Genomic DNA, 18,985 nt, shown 5'->3' with positions numbered 1-18,985 from the left:
AGACTCTGCCTACGGCACTTGGATCGTAGGGTCAAAGTGTGGAGAAGACGCGGAGAATGCTTGCTGAGTTCAATGATGACGACCTGTTTGGAAAAAAAACTGCAATAACATTATTCATCTGAACTCATCATGAATAAAAAATGACATAGAAAAGCCATGTGGTTCATTGTAATGAACTCAATCAATAAATCAATAACAGCAGAGACATAATTAGAAAACGTTTTATTGTTTTTTTTAATTGAAGGCTACTGAAATGTGTCTGATTCATACCATATTTGTGACAACAACAAACCATTGTCTTCTGTTTGGAACAAACAAAGAAAATAACAACATAAACCCAGCAACACGTAGAGCATCAAATATAAATTAAAAATAAACTGTTTTAATACACAAATAAGCAAATATTATCATTGAGAATAAGTAGGCCTCTATATAAACTGTGAGCCATGCTGTGACAGGACTGGATTAAACCTGAACCTCTCAGCAAAGAATCCTTAAAGATCCTGATACTGATTTTAAAATCAGGGAAATCATTGTTTTTCTACAAGAGCAGATCAGGTTCCTATATGTTACACCTGGTCCTGACAGATTTCACAGATCGATCCAGAGCTTTCTTTTTCTGGACCAGGTATCTGGAGGAACCCTGATCTGAACAAACTGATCTATTGTACAAGTCCCACATCCTACATTTTTCATGCTTGCAGAATACAAGTCAACAACAGGTGGAAGACTTCTACAATAGTCACTGTGGTGGACGAGCGCCACGTCCTGTAAGATATCGAGTCTTGTTTAAATACACACATACATACTGCAGCCAGAGGAGTGTTCCCATATATTTGTTCACCATTGTCAGAGGAGAGGCGCCGTTCAGCGCTGATTCAAAGAGTAGAGGAGCACGATGAGCGACAACACAACAGAGGAGAACAGTTTGCTTTGTTTCTTTCTCCAGTTTTAAAGTGTTAATGCTCTTCTTCTTTCAAACAAGCTCTATTGTAACACTGTGGACTTAAAGTATCTGTCAACATGTAAACTTACAGGAACTGGAGAAAGCCAAATTGTTCATCCACAGAAAATAAAACAGAAAAGTTGAAGTCAGGTGGAAGTACCAGAGTCTCGTTTAGGATGAGTCCTTCTTTGGAAATGACCTGGGCAGCAGTCTGTGTTTACAGGAGCAGATTCTTTACAAGAGGCTAGACAGACCAAAAATGGAAAACCTTTTTGTTTACCTTTGTAGCAGCCATGACGACTCCAAACGGTGTCTCTCATGTTGTGTTCCACTGAATGTTGGAAAAATAAAATAAATCCCAGCTGGTAGGTTGTTGATTTCATGAACTTAAGATTTTCCTAAACTTTCGAGCAGAAAGTTCGCAGCTGAATTCCAGTTTAGCTTTAGCACTCTGGTAATACGATGCGTTTAAGGGCATATTATTGTAAAAACACAACTTAAGCAGTCATTAACCAAATATTGAGGAAGTACTTATTTTATCCCAAATCACCATCTTTTCCTAAACCTAACCAAGCCATGACTGTTATTATAGTAACCACGGTGACAAAGGTAGGTATGCTCTTCTTAGTACAGTCTGTGTGTTTATTATTGTAACCATGACAACCAAGGTCAGGTGCCCCTGCTACCATAGAGACGCTATTTCAGGAGACACTGCTGTGGGTTGAATTAGAGGGTTGATGGTTGATCAGGTTGACACACTGGTTGAAGGACTAGATGGAGGACTGGTTAATGGACTGATTGACAGACTAGTTGGAAGACTGATTGGAGGACTGGTTGAAGGACTAGATGGAGGACTGATTGGAGGACTGGTTGAAGGACTGGTTAGAGAACTAGTTCGTTAGTCTGGTTGTCTCAACAAGTGAAACTCATGAGCTGGACATTTTGAAGTAGCAGGTCAAGCCTCTTGTCCATGTTGGCTTCTAAATTGAGATAAAACAACAGTTTAAATTCTTAAAAGTTAAAATTTTAATCTCTTATCCTTTATTAAGTTTGCCTTTTCTTGGCAGGAATGAGCTTCCATATGTCATGGTTATGTCATTATAGTGTTTGTTTCTTTATATTTTGTCTAAGAGTGAAGAGTGTTTGAGGAGTTCGTTGCACTGTGACGCATCTTACAGACAGATGAAGTCTCCGTGGAGCCCGGACTCCAGAAGGCACACGTATAGACGCTGGGCCGGGTTTGGAGACGGGATGATTGTGGGCAAAGCAGACTGGGTCGCCAGGACTCTGTGTTTATATCACAGAGAAGAAGAAGTACTTGAACTTGTAAGTGTGGAGCTCAGAAATGATCAGTGGGTGCACACATGTAGCTGGCTGAAATAAAAGCTGTTGACACACACTCCTCAAACAGCTGTGCACAACAACACACACACTTTCAAAGGGCACTTGGAAGCAGAAGTACATGTTCTTGTATTTACATGTCCTCCCCACAGTCTGCAGCTTCTGTGTGTGTGCTAGGTAGTTTCACACTCTCAGAGTTGATCTTACAAATGAAAAAAAAGTTTTGTGTTGATGGATTAATAATAAAATGACCTTTTTTGTCCTCAAGTGAATAAACAACAACAACAACAATAAAAAACGTACATTTTACACACTACGTTAAAATATAACTAATATTATCAAAAAGGCAAATAGTAGGTGTATTGCAACGCTCTCTGCAGCATCACTATCAAAAACATCTTCATCATCATCATCTTCAATCTCATCATCATCCAATCATCATCATCATCATCATGTGAGACAGTAAGGAGGCGTGGCCTGGGATGATTGACAGCCCGGACTGGCCACTCACATTTTGTCTGTCTCAGCACAGGCACACTTGTAACACCATAGCAACAATAGCAAACAACAAACGATTCCAAGGAGACCAAAAGACAGCAAGCCAATGGCAGCGAGGGGCCGGTCTGAGAGGAGCTCTGTCATTGGACAGCAGGTGTCTCTAGGGAACAGGTAGAGCTCATTCAGACAGGAAGAGGTGCGTGTGTGTGTAAGAGAGAGTGTGTGTGTGTTGAGCAGTTTCCCTCCTCTCCTCCTGTCTGTGTTTATATCGTAAGACAGTCCAGCTCTCCCTGAACAGTTTCTTCATTATCATCATCATCATCATCATCAGTTTACTGTGGAGTCCGGATCTGGACTCGTCCAGCCTTCTCATACCCGCTGCAAACCCTCCACAACAGGGGCCGAACCACTTCAGAGAGGAAACTGCCTGGTTCAAACACAGTGTCGAGAGGTGAAGGGGGGGGGGTGGGGGGGGGGTGAAAATAAATTAAAGTCACTTTGGGACCAGGCTCATAATCTCCTGACGAGGTGAAAGGTGATTGATGCTTTGATTGATCCAATCGTCACTGCTTTGGGTCAAGAGATTAATTTCTTCAAATGATGATTTGTTTTTTCTTCAAGTGCTCATCATTAAAACGCCAACAGGTGAGTGGAGAAAGAGGGAGACAGCGTCTGATTATGTCTCCTAACGTCTTTGTGACATAACAGGGTCTAAAGGCGGGAACTCTAACACTGAGTCTGCTGCTTCTTTCATCATCTGTTTCAACTTGATGACATCACATCATCAGCTGTGTTTTCACAGACTCTGATCCAGGTGAACACAAACCCTAACCCTAACTACAGATGTGTGCAGTGTGTTTACATGTTGCTGTGTCTTTTTTACACAAATCCACAGTTTTGTGAAAGGTTAAAAATATTTTCCATTGTGCAGCAACTTTTTTTAGTGGAAAGTCTGAGGAGCCTGTAGATTAACTGTAGAGAAACACTGTGTGTGTGTGTGTGTGTGTGTGTGTGTGTGTGTGTGTGTGTGTGTGTGTGTGTGTGTCCAGCCTCAGACCACTGTGAGAAGACAAAGAATTAAAATTCACCAGATTATAAAATATCTTTGTACCCTTCCTCTCTCCTCCTCATCCTCAGGTTTGGCTGTAGTCTGGTTCGGTCCCTGTGGAGGGCGCTGTTGCATAAAGACTGGACTCTGGACATAATCAGACCTCAGGGTTAAAGGAGTGAAGGAAACAAACAGATCTACATGTCTGTGTGACGTCCTCTCACCTTCACCTCCACACTCAGAGACACGAGACGAGTCGCTCTTAACACTCGTGTCACTTTTCAACACTTCAGTGTGTCTTGTTTGCGACAACTCGTCTCGTGCTGCATTCAACACAAAGAGTTCTGCTCCAAAAACAAAATGCACAACGTGGGAAGAAGAAATTCTGAAACAAAGCAGACGGTCCCTCAACGTTTCATCACACTTCAGCTTTGGAGCACAAGTCTTTTAAAGTGTGGCTCTGAAGGTTGGAGAGTTTAATGTTGAAATGTTGGACTGGAGTTTTAAAGCCGTGTCTGGGCCGGCGCTGGCTGACAGACGATTGTTGTCTCTGTCCTGGGGCAGTAAAGTGCTCAGAGACACCTGAGAAGAGAGAGAGACCCACCACAGGGGACAGTGTGTGTGGGTGCAGGTGTGTGACCAGAAGTGTTGTGTGTTTGTGTGTGTGTGTGTGTGTGTGTGGCCGCAGCAGTGCACAGTCAGTGTATCACAGTCGGGGCCTGTAGACGTGGCTTCCTTCCTGAGTAGTGCACTACAGAGGGTGTCACTGGTGTCTCTCTCTCCCTCTCTCTCTCGCCCACACTCTCACTCTCTCTCTCTCTCGCTCTCACTCTCTCTCTCACCCACCCACACTCTCACTCTCTCTCTCTCGCCCTCTCTCACACATCATCTTGATTGGTTCAGACGTTTGCTCAATTAGCCAAAGTCTGATTAATGTGAGCAAACTCGTTTGTATGTGCTTGACTTGTTTGGTCGAGGTAGTGACAGCCTGCTTGGCTAACGATTCGGCCAATAGGCAGAGAGAGAGAGCTACGAGCAGAGCTTCTGATTGGGCCCACAGGTTGAATGCTGACTCGTGCTTGGCTTATGGGACTCGGACGTTTGCATAAAACAGGGATTTGTTTTTTTTCTATCAATGGTACAGTGATATTGGCCCGAGTCCGGCGAACCAGAGTCAGAACCTCCCCATGATATGTTCTGATGACACTGGCTGCTGTGCACTGGTCTGGACCCTCTGAGGCCCTCTGGGGTCAGGGCTCTCTCTCTGTGTTCATGCCTCAATAGACAGAGCTCCTTCACAATAAAAGTCTCTCTCACACGTTCCATCTGCGCATACTAAAAAATAGTGCAATTCTTTTCAGCATATATAAATAACTCTAAATTCGTGCTTTTACGTTCGCTCTCAGTTTGCATACATGTGTGTATATATACTCCATTTGTTACGTATACACATGTCGGCATGTACGCAGCAAAATGTTCAACGTGGAAGTTGGCACACCAACAGATTACAGATGTTTCTGCTCTAAAACTTGACGACATATAAAAACAAACACTTACTGATAAGAATCCATCTAATTTATAAAAATACCCCTACCTTCTCTTCTCCCTCTCTTCCATCATATTGCAGATTTTTTCTGTTTCTGGGGTAAACAGTCTTGAATTTTGTGCAAACCTTCTTCAGAAAACATAAAATTAAACAAAGGATTTCAGCAACGACTCCTGCAGCAATGGTCGATATAAGGCAGAATGTTTAGCTCAAGGACTCAGCACTGTGCTACAGCTAGTGTCAGATAAAGCTAACTACATCTAAACTGTCTGTGCTAACATGTGACACGGCTGAAGCCCGGCGCAGGAGTCGCTGCCAATGCTGGGCCGAGCAGAACTGAATGGAGTCAAAGCAGCGACAGTGGATTATCACTAAAAAACAAAAACCTGAAACATGTTCCTGTTTAAATAAAACCTTCTCTAGAAACAAACAGAACAAGGAAATTTATAATTTGTGAAGTCTGATGGAGGAGGGGGGTGTTACCTCCCTCTCCGACCTCTGACCTCCTTCTCTGACATCATCGGTTCATGTGAAGACCTCCTCAGACAGGAAGTAGGAAGCTGTGGAGCAGGAAGTACCAGATGTTGTCCTGCGACTGTGCCCTCCAGGAGTGACATGGTTTCCAGGTGTTCTCACCTGACGTGCTGCTCCTCCCTGTCCCAGCCCTTCAACCAATCAGAGTGGATTTTACCATTGACCACATTGTGACAAGACACAGTCGAGGTTTTCCTGCAGGCCAGGAGAGAGGGAGCAGCACTGTCACACCTGCTGGGGCTTCTGGGATTTCTCTGTTGTGTTCCTTGCATTCCTGTTGTCCACGTTTCCTTGCTGCTGAGGTGGAGGTCGGAGCAGACCATGTATGAGCGAGGACGGGGGTGTCTGTGAGGATAATACAGTCCGATGATTGTGGCTGGAGTTCAGGAACGTCGGGTGGTAGTAGTGCCCGATCACTTCACTGTAGGCCGGGGGAGCTCCTTCAACTCGAGAGCCCTGCTTCTGCTGCCGGGACAGGACCTCCTGGGCCTCCATCACACTGATGCCTGAGTGGACACTAGGGGGAGGGGCCTGCTGACTGGAAGCAAGACAACAAGGACAGTGTGGGGGAGGGGGTACAAATTAAAAATATATACCGAAGGTAAAAGTCAATCACAAAGTGTACACAGCGTTAGGACCAGATGGAAATCATAAGAGATTATGAGCCTGTTTCCAGTCTGTTTCCATTTCACAGTGAGTCTGTGTGTGTGTGTGTGTGTGGGGTGGGGGGGGTCATCGTTACCTGGCCTGCAGACAGGAGTTGGATGGGTCGAGGGGGTGGGAGTCGAACACAGTCCGGTTGGGCGGCGCTCTGACCGACTCGCGGTTCAGCTCCATCTGCTGCTCTGGATCTCGGAGCTGCAGTGTGCAGGGGCCCTGGTAGGGCGGGGGCTCCTCCCCATCTGAGAGGGAGATAGTGGGGGGCAGATCGATGAGGCTCTGGGGCAGGTAGGGGTAGGTGGGCTGGAAGCGACTCAGGGCGTACGCATGCTGGAAGCGCTGACAGTGAAGCGGAGGCTGGGACTGGGCGTGCTGAGGCTCCCGCTGAAGGTAAGAGGAGTGGACCCCTCGGTCCGGGGGGCGGGGGTTATACACATGGTGCTGTGTGAGAGATGACATCACATCACTGCTGCGTCATAATGAATCTGACATTTAACATTAAACCTGATACTCACCTCAGTCAGACCACTGGATGTCCCAGTGCCCTCAGAGGACCACAGACCCCCCTCCTGTGAGAGAGAGAGAGGGAGAGAGAGCATTTCTTTGAGTCGATCCATTCAAAATGTATGTCTCTATATCAACAGTGATGTTGTCATATGTCAGCTGTAGGGAGATTTATTATTACCACAACATTACATGTTAATGATATACATGTAATTTATATACAGTTAATTAAAAAAACAAAATATAAAACTTCCATTTGTTTTTTTCATTAATTTTAATTTTCAATTTAAACATGTCTGTCTCAGTAACATCAACATACACCAACAAGCTGTGGGATGGAGATACAGTATATTAATATAACATGTCTAATATAAACGTACAGATGTGTTAGACATATATGTCAATATATTATATTGTTCCAATTTCTAACATGTTTCATATATTATTTTTACATAAATGTTTATTTTATATGTACATATATTTCATATACTGAAGAACATGTAGATATCTTACATTTGTGTATGGTTTGAGTCACTTTGATTTAAACCTACTTACCAAAGCTGTAACATGTATTTTTACCATTATCATTGCTATTTATCATTTACTATTCTGTGCTTTGGCAACAAACACTGTCAATAAAGTTGATTTAAATGAAACTGTAGTGTGAGTATGTGTTCCCCATTTAAAGCCTCAGTCCAAACTTTACACTCTACACAAATGTTGATATTTATTTTTATTTATAGTTATTATCAAAAAACTTAGCAAATGTTAAAACCAACAATTAAAATTTTTACTTTATATGATATTTCAATTTTATTATTTCAGTTCTGGTGAAGAAGCTGCTTAACTACAGTCTGCGTCCACTAGAGAGCTCCACTGAGCATGACATTACTCTGGTTATCATGGTGACTTCTTATCTCAGCTCTTGGACTTGACTGTTTTCTCTTCATTTATCAGACTGTTGTTGTTTTTATATCAATCACATTTCAGAGAGTTAGAGCTGAAGCACTGGTCAACACGTTTCTGTTGTAAAAAGTACATGAAGAAAAAAACATAATGTCTTCTTCTTCATGTACTTCCTGTACAGCTGAATGGTGCAGACTAAATAAATATATCTATAATAATTTTTTTTTCATTTTTTTAGTCATTTTTAGTCATTTAGCAGACGCTTTTATCCAAAGCGACTTATAGAAAGGGGATAATAATATATACATATATATAAATACACTGACTGACTGGATAACTGTGAGTGATGAACTGAGACTGGAAACACTGGAGGAGGCTGTAATCAGTTGTGTGTCTATGTCCTGCACACACAAACACACACACACACACACACACTCAGTCAGTAGCAGGTGATTCACGAGTGAAGTCATATGTTTGAAGAAGCCTCTGGTGTAAGTCTGTGTGTGTGTGTGTGTGTGTGTGTGTGTGTGTGTGTGTGTGTGTGTGTGTGTGTGTGTGTGTGGTCACGAGCAGCTCTGGCCCTTGATGAAGAATTGAGTCAGTGTGTTAGCGTTAGCCTGCAGCAGAGTGTCATCACTGTGATCACATGTCACTCAGCTCCTCCGTTAGAACAACTGTGATTCAGCTTTGTTTACATAAAGTTCATATTTTTAATCTGCAACATTTTCATTTGTTTCTTTGTTTCACTTACGTGGTTAAAGAGCTGGATCGTAGATGGTGTCTGTATTAGGACGTCAAGTTTTTGTTGGATCATGTTTATTTTTTTTTATATGTCGAAAAACTACGCCTGATTTTCTTTCACATGCAGCAGAAGTGTTTCCAGGGGACAATAAAAAGTGATGAACCTATGTGTATGTAACACGTGATATAATACATGTATTATATCAGATGTACTATATTAAATGTAATATATCACACATGTAAAGATGATGACTCAGGTCAAACAGGGAGAGACTCACTAAACTCAGTTTAATTTCAAACTCATTTATATTAGCAGCTGGAATAATAAATATATAAAGGATAATGTGATCCTGTAGTCTGGATCAGTAACATCTGGATTCAAGTCTAAGGTGGAAGTGTGTGTTTGACTCACGTTGGCCAGTGGCAGGTGTCTCCTGCGCGTGGGGGCGTGTCTGGAGAGGAGGGAGCGTGCTGACAGGCGGTAGTGGTTGAGCAGACAGGTGATGACCACCACCATCACCATCATCACCACCACGATCACCAGGATCTGGACGAACTCCAGCTGGGCTGCAGATACAGAGACATAGATCGTCATGGTTACAATGAGTCAGCCAGGGAAAATACAGGGTTAAGAAAATAACAATGATGATGTCATAGTGATGTCATCAGAGTTATCTGATCATCAGATCAGATGTTGTACAGAAAGTCTGAGGCATGGTGTTCACAACGCAGGACATTTACCTGGCAGAGAGTCTGATGAAAATAATCTATCCAGATGCATTGTGGGAAGTGTAGGATGCAGTGGAAATACATGAAATTACATAAATAGTTTATCCACATTAAAGTAGCATGTGAAATCCCACACGTATGTTTTCTTCAGCTGATAAATAAAACAACACGTGTGTGTGAGCAGAGGAAACAAACATGTCACATATCCACCTGAACACACACCTGTACAACAATAACACAATAATAACAATAACACCTGTTCCTTTAGTTACAGAGTGATCTGATCACATCAACAGTTCAGCTCCTCAGCGAAGGTCACAGTTTGTAATCTGTGTATGTTTCTATATTTGGTCATTTATTTTAAACATTTGTTCAAATGATATATTGGTAACTATTGATTAGTTGATGTATTGTTTCAGTGTTGATAGATTTATTGTTGGTTTGATTTAATTGTAAAATTAAATAATAACAAACAAGGGGCAACCCGAAAGCCGAATGGGTAGGGTGTGTACCACATGAGCTGATGCTCTTAGCAGGCGAGGCCGACTCCCTACCGGCCCGACTCTTTCCTGCATGTCAGTCCCCCTGTCTCTGCCCCTTTCCTGTCACTCTCTACTGTCCTGTCCAATAAAGGCAAAATGTCCCAAAAATATCTTACATAATAATAATAATTACAAAGACAACAACAACAAAAACAATAATAATAATAACAAACAAAAACAAACTGTGTAAATACAACAATCAGGTTTGTGAGAAAGTGAGAGGTTTTCAGACAGAGAGCTGTGCTTTATGTAAAGGTCAGGGTGTCTGACACACACACACAGAGCCAGACTAGACCAGAGAGACAGACAGGGGAAGCTTTGTTTGGAGACAGTCTGCTCGAACCCCCCTTCACACAACCACTAACACACACACGCATACACACATACACACACACACACACACACACACACTAACAGAGCATTTTTCTCACACTTTTTTTCACAGGGAGCAGACAGAGGTCAGGGCCAAGTCAGACAGCACACAAAGTAGCTCCCAGACCAACACACACACACACACACACACACTACGTTCACACCAGTTCACCCAGTTGTCTTATGTTCCTGTAACTAGTTGAAATCATAAAGATAGGTACACTAGACTGGGTTAGAATGTATTAGACTGGGTTAGACTGGATTAGACTGACAGATCCAGTTTCAAAATAAAAGTCCCCCATCAGACGAGTTACAGAGACCAGACTGTCTCAGTTCTGAGGCTCCTTCAGGTGTGTCCTTCTTCACCTGGACAACAGAGGCTCCAACAGGTGGATCCTTCATGGTCCAACATATCCCAAGATTCATTGCAGCAGTAATGTAAATAATCTGTCATCAAACAGCACAGACAGAGTCTGAGGATCACACTGTTAATGTCAGTGTTGTGTTTCAGCTCAGCCCAACAGTAACGGTACAACTGTTGAAACCAAGGACCTGAAAACCTCAAGTTACTGAGAAAAAAAAAAATTGTCAGGATCACAAAGTGAAAATCCTCCGCAGACCAGACCATCTCATTTCAGGTCAGCCTTCACAGTCTATGAGGGATATGAAGGGCCACACCTTCGTAGACCAGGTCCTCCTGAACTGGACCCAGCTTGTCTCTTCTCATCACTCACTCGTAGACGATAAAATCCTGTTTCAGTCTTTGTGATTTAAACTTATGTTACAATTTAGAAAAAATCTGGAAAGTCAGATATTACTCCTAATAAGAGACATTTAAATTTAAAATAAAGTCTGATAACTGATCTATAATTGATAACAGACTCAGTAACTATTGATAAAGTCTTTAGTTTGTCTGTTGTCTGAGCCTTTAACGTCTGAGCCCATATCTTCTAACCCTGACCCTGAATCCACTGCTATGAAGACCTCTGAGCCCTCGCTGACACCGTTACTATAGAGACCAGTGATCAGATTGACACACACACAGTTACCATTGAGACCAGTGATTATTAACATTTATGACCATGATTATCATCAAAGAAAACTGATGATCAAAGGGATTTTCACAGTTTCTCAGTCTGTTGTTTCTAAACAGATTCACAGTGAAACACAGAAAAGCACCTGAAACCAGCTCATGGTTTTACTGGTTTAACTGGATTCAGAAAAATTCACTGTGAAAAACATCAACAACCACAACAACATGAGGAGCAGTGTTCTCAGCAGATACACAAATCTGAGCCTAAATGAGCTGATGGATCACTGATCACTGATGGATCACTGATGGATCAGCACAGATGAGAAACTCACCACAAAGTTGTGTTTGGACACAGTTGTCTTGGTTGTGAGGCTGCATGTTGATGTCGCTCAGTCTCTGTTTTTACCCCAGTGATTAAAACATGAAGAAGTTTCCAGAGCTCAGATCAAAACCAAAAGAAGTCCAGAGTCCAGACCAGGTCTTGAAGAAGCTGCGATACAAAGTGTGTGTCCTCGCCGGCTGCAACACAAATCTGAGCTTCCTCTGGGCTTTCTCTGCAACTTTTTCTCACACACATTCCCACACTGTCCACACACACAGATTGAGGAAACAGCTGAGCAGACCCCTCCCCCACCCATTACCTGTGAACAAAAGGAGTCAAACCGCACCATGGGGGTGGGGGGTGGGGCATCTGGGGGAGACAGATGGGTCAGAGGGAAGGACAGAATATTGATGGTGTGTGTGTTGGGGGATTTGGGGGGGGGGGGGGGGGGGGGGGGCTACACGTTCACACTGTGTAGCACTAAAGTACAGACAGTACAGGGGGCAGGAGGCAGGGAGGGTGAATGAAGGTGAGAGAGACGGACACAAACATAAACAGACAAAAATAATTCAATGTAAACAAACATGATTATTAAAGAGGAAAGGGGACTTAAATACACTGTGATGCCATCTGTGTGTGTGTCTGTGTCTGTGTGTGTGTGTGTGTGTGTGTGTGTGTGTGTGTGTGTGGGCACTCTGCCTGCTGACAGCTTGTCTGTCTCTCTGCTCTGTCAGCTGGTGCTGAACTCCATCCTTCAGCCAAACCACTCCCACAACTCCCTTTCCTTTCCTTTCCTCTCCTTTCTCCTTTTCTTTCCTTTTCCTATTTCCTTTCTCATTTCCTTTCCTTTCCTTTCTCATTTCCTTTCCTTTCCTTGTTCTATTTATATTACTAATGCAACATTTTGATTTCACAGTAATTGTCATTTATTAACAGAATACAGATATTTAATAAATGATTAATAAATAAACCATTCTCATCGTAATTTCAGTTTAAGAGTCTTTTCTTTTTGTTTATATTTCAGTTTAAAAGACCAGTGTGTAAATCTCAATGACATCTAGTGGTGAGATTTCAGACTGCAACCAACCGAACTGTCCCCTGATACATGAGCATACTTGATATACTTTACTGAAGCCATGTTTTCACATTTTGCTATGATTTAAATCACACATTTAAAAATGTCCCATCATCTTTCTCCCCTCCGCAATCTCTCCTCCCTCTCCCTCCTCTCAGTTTCCTTCAGGACAAAACAAGCTTCACTGATGCACAGTGACACTGACAGAAAGTGGGTTTCTGGGTAACTCACAAACTCTTAGATCCCAGCTACATGTGATTCCTGAGTGTCATGAACACTTGACACAGAACCACTCAGACTTTTCCTCTGTTTGTGTCTCACAATGGTCCGACCACCACACATCATCCTCCACACACCTTTTCTATTTATCTGTATTATTTTCCATGTTGGCGTCATTCAGCTGTTGTATCTTGTATTTTGCTGATGTTTTATTCATCAGGTCCCAGAGTTTGGCCTAAAAACTCTTTTTCAAGACCCTGCCAGGAATAAATCCTGTTATTTATTCATTCTGACCCACAAACTGTCTTATTGAAGCACTGAGTGTTGATCTGTGTGTAACTTTGGATTCTGACATGTAGGCGAGATTAGCAATTATTTTCATCACTGATGAATTAGTCGATTATTTTCTTGAATAAATGAATAATAATTATTAATTGTTTGGTCTTCCAAATATCTGTCATATCTTGTCAGGAGCAGGTAGAGGTGATCATTACCTGGCAACAGCTTCAGATATTGTTGTGTTTAAAGACCAGAGGGTATAATAGACCGGAGGCTACAGTGAGTCAGTATCAGTCTGACTGAGCTGGAGCTAGCTGTTAGCATGCTAACTTCAGTCGAAAAACAGAAATGATAGAGACCAGAGTTAACACTGGTGTTTGTCTCCACCTCTAGGGACAGATGTTGGTGAGTATGGAATGAAGTTTGATGCTGAACTCACAACGTTTGTTCTAGACTGGTGAGTAAATAGCTGCTAATGCTAACGTTAGCTACGTACCAGTAGCAGAACTTGCATATAACAGTTTTACCAGTCAACTTGGGTTAGGAGGCAGATTACACAGGAAGCCTGTGTAACAAAGTGGAGGTGTAGAAGGGTTGGAAGAATTGCTATCACTATTGCAGTATGGGAAGTGTATGCTGTAGAGTTTTTGGGGTTTGGCCCATGATGGGAAACAAACATCAGGATATCTGTCTCTAATGAGTCTCCACCTTCATCAGACACTTACTCTGTGCAGTCTCTTTAATGCACACGCTCCTGTCATGGAGGAATTACAGCTCTTTTCACTTCCCTTGTGCAAGAGAACAAAAACAACAAAACCTGTTGGAACATTTTCACCAGTCGGTCATGTTGCATGAGAGAAGCTGCTGATCTGCTCCCTCCCTCTGAGCCGTCGTCTAGACAGGAGGAGGCTGTGAGCCTGGCAGCCAGGCACACACTCCACGGTTAATCTAAAGCAATTAGCTCATTTGTCATCCGCTGCCTGCTTTCCGTCTATCTGCCTCCTCCTCCTCCTCCTCCTCCTCCTCCTGCATTCAGCTAAAGGTCACAGGCGGTCACTGCAGAGTCAGATGGCTCAGAGAGCAGACAGACAGAGAGGGGAGGGGCTGGAAGAGAGGCTGATATGAGGGAAGGAAGGAGGGAGGGGAGGAAAAGTGGAAAGTAGCTGGACAGGAAAAGAGGAGATAGGATACGGTAGAGAATGGAGGTAAGGAAGGAAGGAAAGGATGAAAGAGAGACATGAAGGAGGGAGAAAAAGGTAGATGCAAAGAAGAAAGAAAGGGAAACGATAGAGCTTTGGATAGGAGTGACAAAGGGAGAGAGGAAAGAAGGAGGCAAAGAGGCAAGGGAAGAGGAAGGATAAAAAATCAATGATGAAAAGAGAAGAAAGAGAAAGAGGAGAGAAAGAGTAAGAGAGAAAGAGAAGGAAAGAAGAAGGAAAAAAGAGAAGGAGAAAAAGAGAAAAAGAGAAGGAGAGAAGGGGAAAAGAGAGAAAGAGAGAACGAGAAAAGAAGAGAAAGAGAGAAAGAGAGAAGGAGAAAAAGAAAGAAAGAGAGAAAGAAAGAAGGAGAGAGGGCAGGAAGGGAGAGAAGCTAATTCCCCCTCCCCCTCCTCTCTCAGTCCTCAGATGACTCGACAGTCTGGGTTCAGAAATAGCACAGACAGCTGTGTGTGTGTGTGTGTGTGTGTTGGAGAGAGAGAGTTATAGGTCATAGGTGCACACAATTTGCCTGCCAATTTCCATGAGAAAGGCTGTAGGGGTGGGGGGGCACATACACACACACACACACACACACACACACACACACACACACACACACACACACACACACACTTCCCCCTTCATTTTCCCACTGTTGAAAAAAGCAGTGGGAGTTTTGTGGACAAAAGTTCCCACACTTGTTGGCTGCACCATAACCGTGACATCTAAAGTCAATGGAGAGGGAGTGTGTGTGTGTGTGTGTGTGTGTGTGTGGTTATCATCATCTCTCCTCATCTTTCTATCAGTCTTTGCTCTGAAAAACCCACACACACACTCTCACACACACACACACACACACACGCACGCATTCATGCACGCATTCACGCACACACACACACAGTTAGTGTTACCAAGAAAAAACACATCATCTACACTGAAGGTTCAGGTGTCACTAAGGTTCAGGTGTCTCCCTGAAGGTTCAGGTGTCACTGAGGGTTCAGGTGTCACTAAGGTTCAGGTGTCACTAAGGTTCAGGTTTCACTAAAGTTCAGGTGTCACTGAGGGTTCAGGTGTCACTGAGGTTCAGGTGTCACACTGAAGGTTCAGGTTTCACTAAGGTTCAGGTGTCACTGAGGGTTCAGGTGTCACTAAGGTTCAGGTGTCACCCTGAAGGTTCAGGTGTCACTAAGGTTCAGGTGTCACACTGAAGGTTCAGGTCTTACTAAGCTTCAGGTGTCACTGAAGGTTCAGGTGTCACTAAGGTTCAGGTGTCACTGAAGGTTCAGGTGTCACCCTGAAGGTTCAAGTGTCACTGAAGGTTCAGGTGTCACCCTGAAGGTTCAGGTGTCACTGAAGGTTCAGGTGTTCCTGAAGGTTCAGGTCTCACTAAGGTTCAGGTGTCACTGGCCAGAGAGACACTACATACAAGGAGAAACACTCCTCCTCAGCTGTGGAGGCTTTTGATAATGGAGTTGTTGTTGTTGTGGACTGAGAGAGCTTCAAACCTGAGAGCCAGAGCACAGACATGTTCCCACCACAGACACAAGCTGTCTCACTGACATCACACCACAGGGAGCTATCGCTCAGTCAGTGAGTCAGTGTCAAGCATGTGACTGAGAACAGTGGCCTTTTCTTCATAAAGAACTGCCTGAAGACTTGGTGCTGGAGGATCGTGGATTTGACCATCAGGCACCGTTGGACTGATGTCAGCAGAAAATCGCTGCACTCACAAGAAGACGCTGTGACGTGGAGAAGAAACAGCAGAGAGCTCACCTCAGGTCCACGTGAATATTAAATGAGTACGAGACCTGAACGAGACCTGAGACTGTCATCGTCTTTTCAGATGAATCGTACTGATCATGTCAATAAAAGTTAGATATTTAATTTTAAAAGATCAGTCACTGCTAACATGTCAACTATATATATATTTTCATATATCATACATATATGAAAAGAATACTCCATACTAGAATCACAACTTCCAGTCAGGATTTTCACCTTGAAACAGTAACAAGATGCAGATGGTGATTCAGACCATGGATTGTGATTCTATCTAAAAAATTGTCATATGATCTTTTTGACAGATCACCCACCTCTACAAACAATCACTCAGTGAGCATGGTGCTGTGTTGGGAGGACAACATGACTGTCCCTGACATCACTGTGTCTGTGTGCTGAACTGTGACTGATTAGTGTTGTTGTAAAACCATATACCACGTATATATAACAGGGTGATTCATGTGTTACCATAATACATGGCATAGAAATTCTGAATCTCTTTATTTGTGGAACATAATGTTGATTAGTCAGATGTGAAGTGATATGGTCAAGTACAACAGGTAAAAGGGGTAAAGTGGCAGTGTAACCTAAGTACTGAGATAAAAAGGCAGTAAACGTAAAGTAAAGTAAAAAATTATATAAAATAAACACATCTTTATGGTGCTGATAAAACAGGTAAAAGATGTTTTTATGTTTCTGCTCATATTATTTCATGTCCTTTGTGAACAGGACTGCAGCAGTTCAACATCTGAAAATCTACTTCTACAACTATAAAGAGCAGCACCAAAGAAAAATAAAATTCATGATGCAAACCACTGCATAAATAATCAAGCAGAGACACAGTGACACCACGGAGAACAGTGTCATTTCAGTTTTTGCTGTGACCACAAACACACTACAGTCTGACTGCACTTTAACACAATAAATACAATGAGGAGAAGTTAAACAGAAGTCTGCCTGAACCTCAGAGAAACACAAAGACTAAACACAGACACACACACACACCTCGTTCTGGGACACACACACACACAGCCAGTAATGTTAACAATGGAAAAAGTGAGTGTACGTGAAGTCCTGCAAATAAGAGCAGGAATCACTCACACTCACTGTGACACACACACACACACACACACACACACACTGCTCCTCTGTGTAGTAGCTGACCTGCAGAGCTCTCTGTCTGAAACGTATGAAAATCAAACCTCATTATCAGCTGCTTGTCTGGCTCTGCGTGTGTGTGTGTGAGGGTGCGAGACAACAGGGGTAGTCTAGCTCCTTCCAGCTAGAATTATAATGAGACACACACACACACACACTCACACACAAACACACACAAACACACACAAATAGACCTTCATGCACAAACACACTCTTCATTTGAATGTGAAAGAGAGAGGGAAGTCAGACAGTCGTAGAGGGCAGGTCACATGCAGTGGGCTATGAATGTGTGTGTGTGTGTGTGTGTGTGCATGTCATGGCTCTGATTCAATGTGATAGTAGACATAATAGTAATCATTAACAGGTCTGGTTACATGTAGTTACCGACGTTACTGCCATAGTCTCCTGATCTCCCATAATCAATTATCTATATATAATCTATCATAATTGTATTTATAATTTTTTACTGTCTGTCAGGAAAATTCCTTCAGGGCTGCAACTAATTATCATTTTCATCATCAATGAATCTGCTGATTGTTTCTCTACTAATCAATGAGTCACCTGGTCTCTGTCTGTCACAACCTTCTCATCACATCATTGTTTTGTTTATGACGTCAGAGACGGAACAGCACAACATCCTGCTGGTAAAAATGACGACTGGTTGATCATCAGAATCTTTTGTGTCGAGTGACTGATCAATTAATCAATCAATTCCTCTCCTGTGCCGGCTTTGATCTGGTTTGTCAGGACTAAATAGGTTCAAGATTCTTTCTTCTGGAGGAGGCTCTGGGCCGAGGTGTCAGTTGGATGTAGGTTAACCATCGGTTGTTGTAGTTTAGGATTCAGAATGAAAACTGCAGTGAAAGTTAAATTAGTTTGGTTAGAAATTATTTTCTGTTTAGATTAATGTTTTAAAATCTGTAAAGTTAACTGTTGATCATGAATCTGTGCAGAACTTCAGCCAAGATTTTATTAATTCTCACAAACTCAGTTGTAGTTCATGGTCTGAATATGACTCATGACTTCCACAACAGTACAGATTGTTCTTCAGTACCACACAGAGCCCAGGACCTGCAGAGTCCAGGATGTCCAGAGCCCAGGACCTGCAGAGTCCTGTGTCTGAAGAGTTTTCAGTGAAGAAGAAAAGAACTGAGCCAACAAGTCAAGGACACACCTGTACTATATGTGTGTGTGTGTGTGTGTGTGTGTGTGTGTGTGTGTGTGTGTGTGTGTGTGTGCGAACTAGACATGTTGTTCCTGTTCAAACAGCATGTTGCTGCCAAATCCAAACCAGCTCAGCCGGTCCTTACACACACACACACACACACACACCTGGCTAGTCACAACAATGTCTGAAAATCTGGAATTTCTGTCTGCCAGTGTGTGTGTGTGTGTGGTGATGGACACTGAGCTGTGGATAAACTTTATGTAAAACAGGTCGACATCATGAACAATCACTTCCATTGATATCTCAGCTGATCAATATATTTACGTCACCAAAGAGTCAGATGACATGAGGACGCTGTGATGTCATGATTGCTGCTCCCACTTGTT

At 42.8% G+C, this 18,985-nt stretch overlaps 1 protein-coding gene and 1 long non-coding RNA gene across 3 annotated transcripts in view; one reads left to right on the top strand and one right to left on the bottom strand.

Moving 5' to 3' along the window:
- Positions 1-205: 205 nt before the first annotated feature.
- Positions 206-18,985, bottom strand: part of pmepa1 (prostate transmembrane protein, androgen induced 1) — a 29,378-nt gene continuing 10,598 nt past the window's right edge. Inside the window, exons 1-5 of one of the 2 annotated variants that reach the window (XM_071473047.1) lie at positions 11,733-12,114; positions 9,137-9,291; positions 7,089-7,142; positions 6,656-7,014; positions 206-6,451 (exon numbers count right to left, since the gene is read on the bottom strand). In XM_071473047.1, the coding sequence (XP_071329148.1) occupies positions 6,139-6,451; positions 6,656-7,014; positions 7,089-7,142; positions 9,137-9,291; positions 11,733-11,778 (927 nt within the window). In that variant the 5' untranslated portion in view covers positions 11,779-12,114 and the 3' untranslated portion in view covers positions 206-6,138. Of the gene's footprint in view, positions 6,452-6,655; positions 7,015-7,088; positions 7,143-9,136; positions 9,292-11,732; positions 12,115-18,985 lie in introns of those variants that run through there. The other variant, XM_071473046.1, reaches the window with a different exon arrangement.
- On the top strand, positions 15,275-15,814 carry LOC139615246 (uncharacterized). The gene is made up of 3 exons (XR_011687319.1): positions 15,275-15,457; positions 15,530-15,546; positions 15,654-15,814. It is a non-coding gene; the product is annotated as an uncharacterized lncRNA (long non-coding RNA).

Source organism: Trachinotus anak, unplaced genomic scaffold (genome assembly GCF_046630095.1).
Source record: "Trachinotus anak isolate AG129_WGS33_773 ecotype Australia unplaced genomic scaffold, CSIRO_AGI_Tana_v1 ptg000044l, whole genome shotgun sequence".
Taxonomy (NCBI): domain Eukaryota; kingdom Metazoa; phylum Chordata; class Actinopteri; order Carangiformes; family Carangidae; genus Trachinotus; species Trachinotus anak.
Note: the sequence above shows the minus strand (reverse complement) of the source record. Positions and strands in the feature narration are given on the sequence as shown.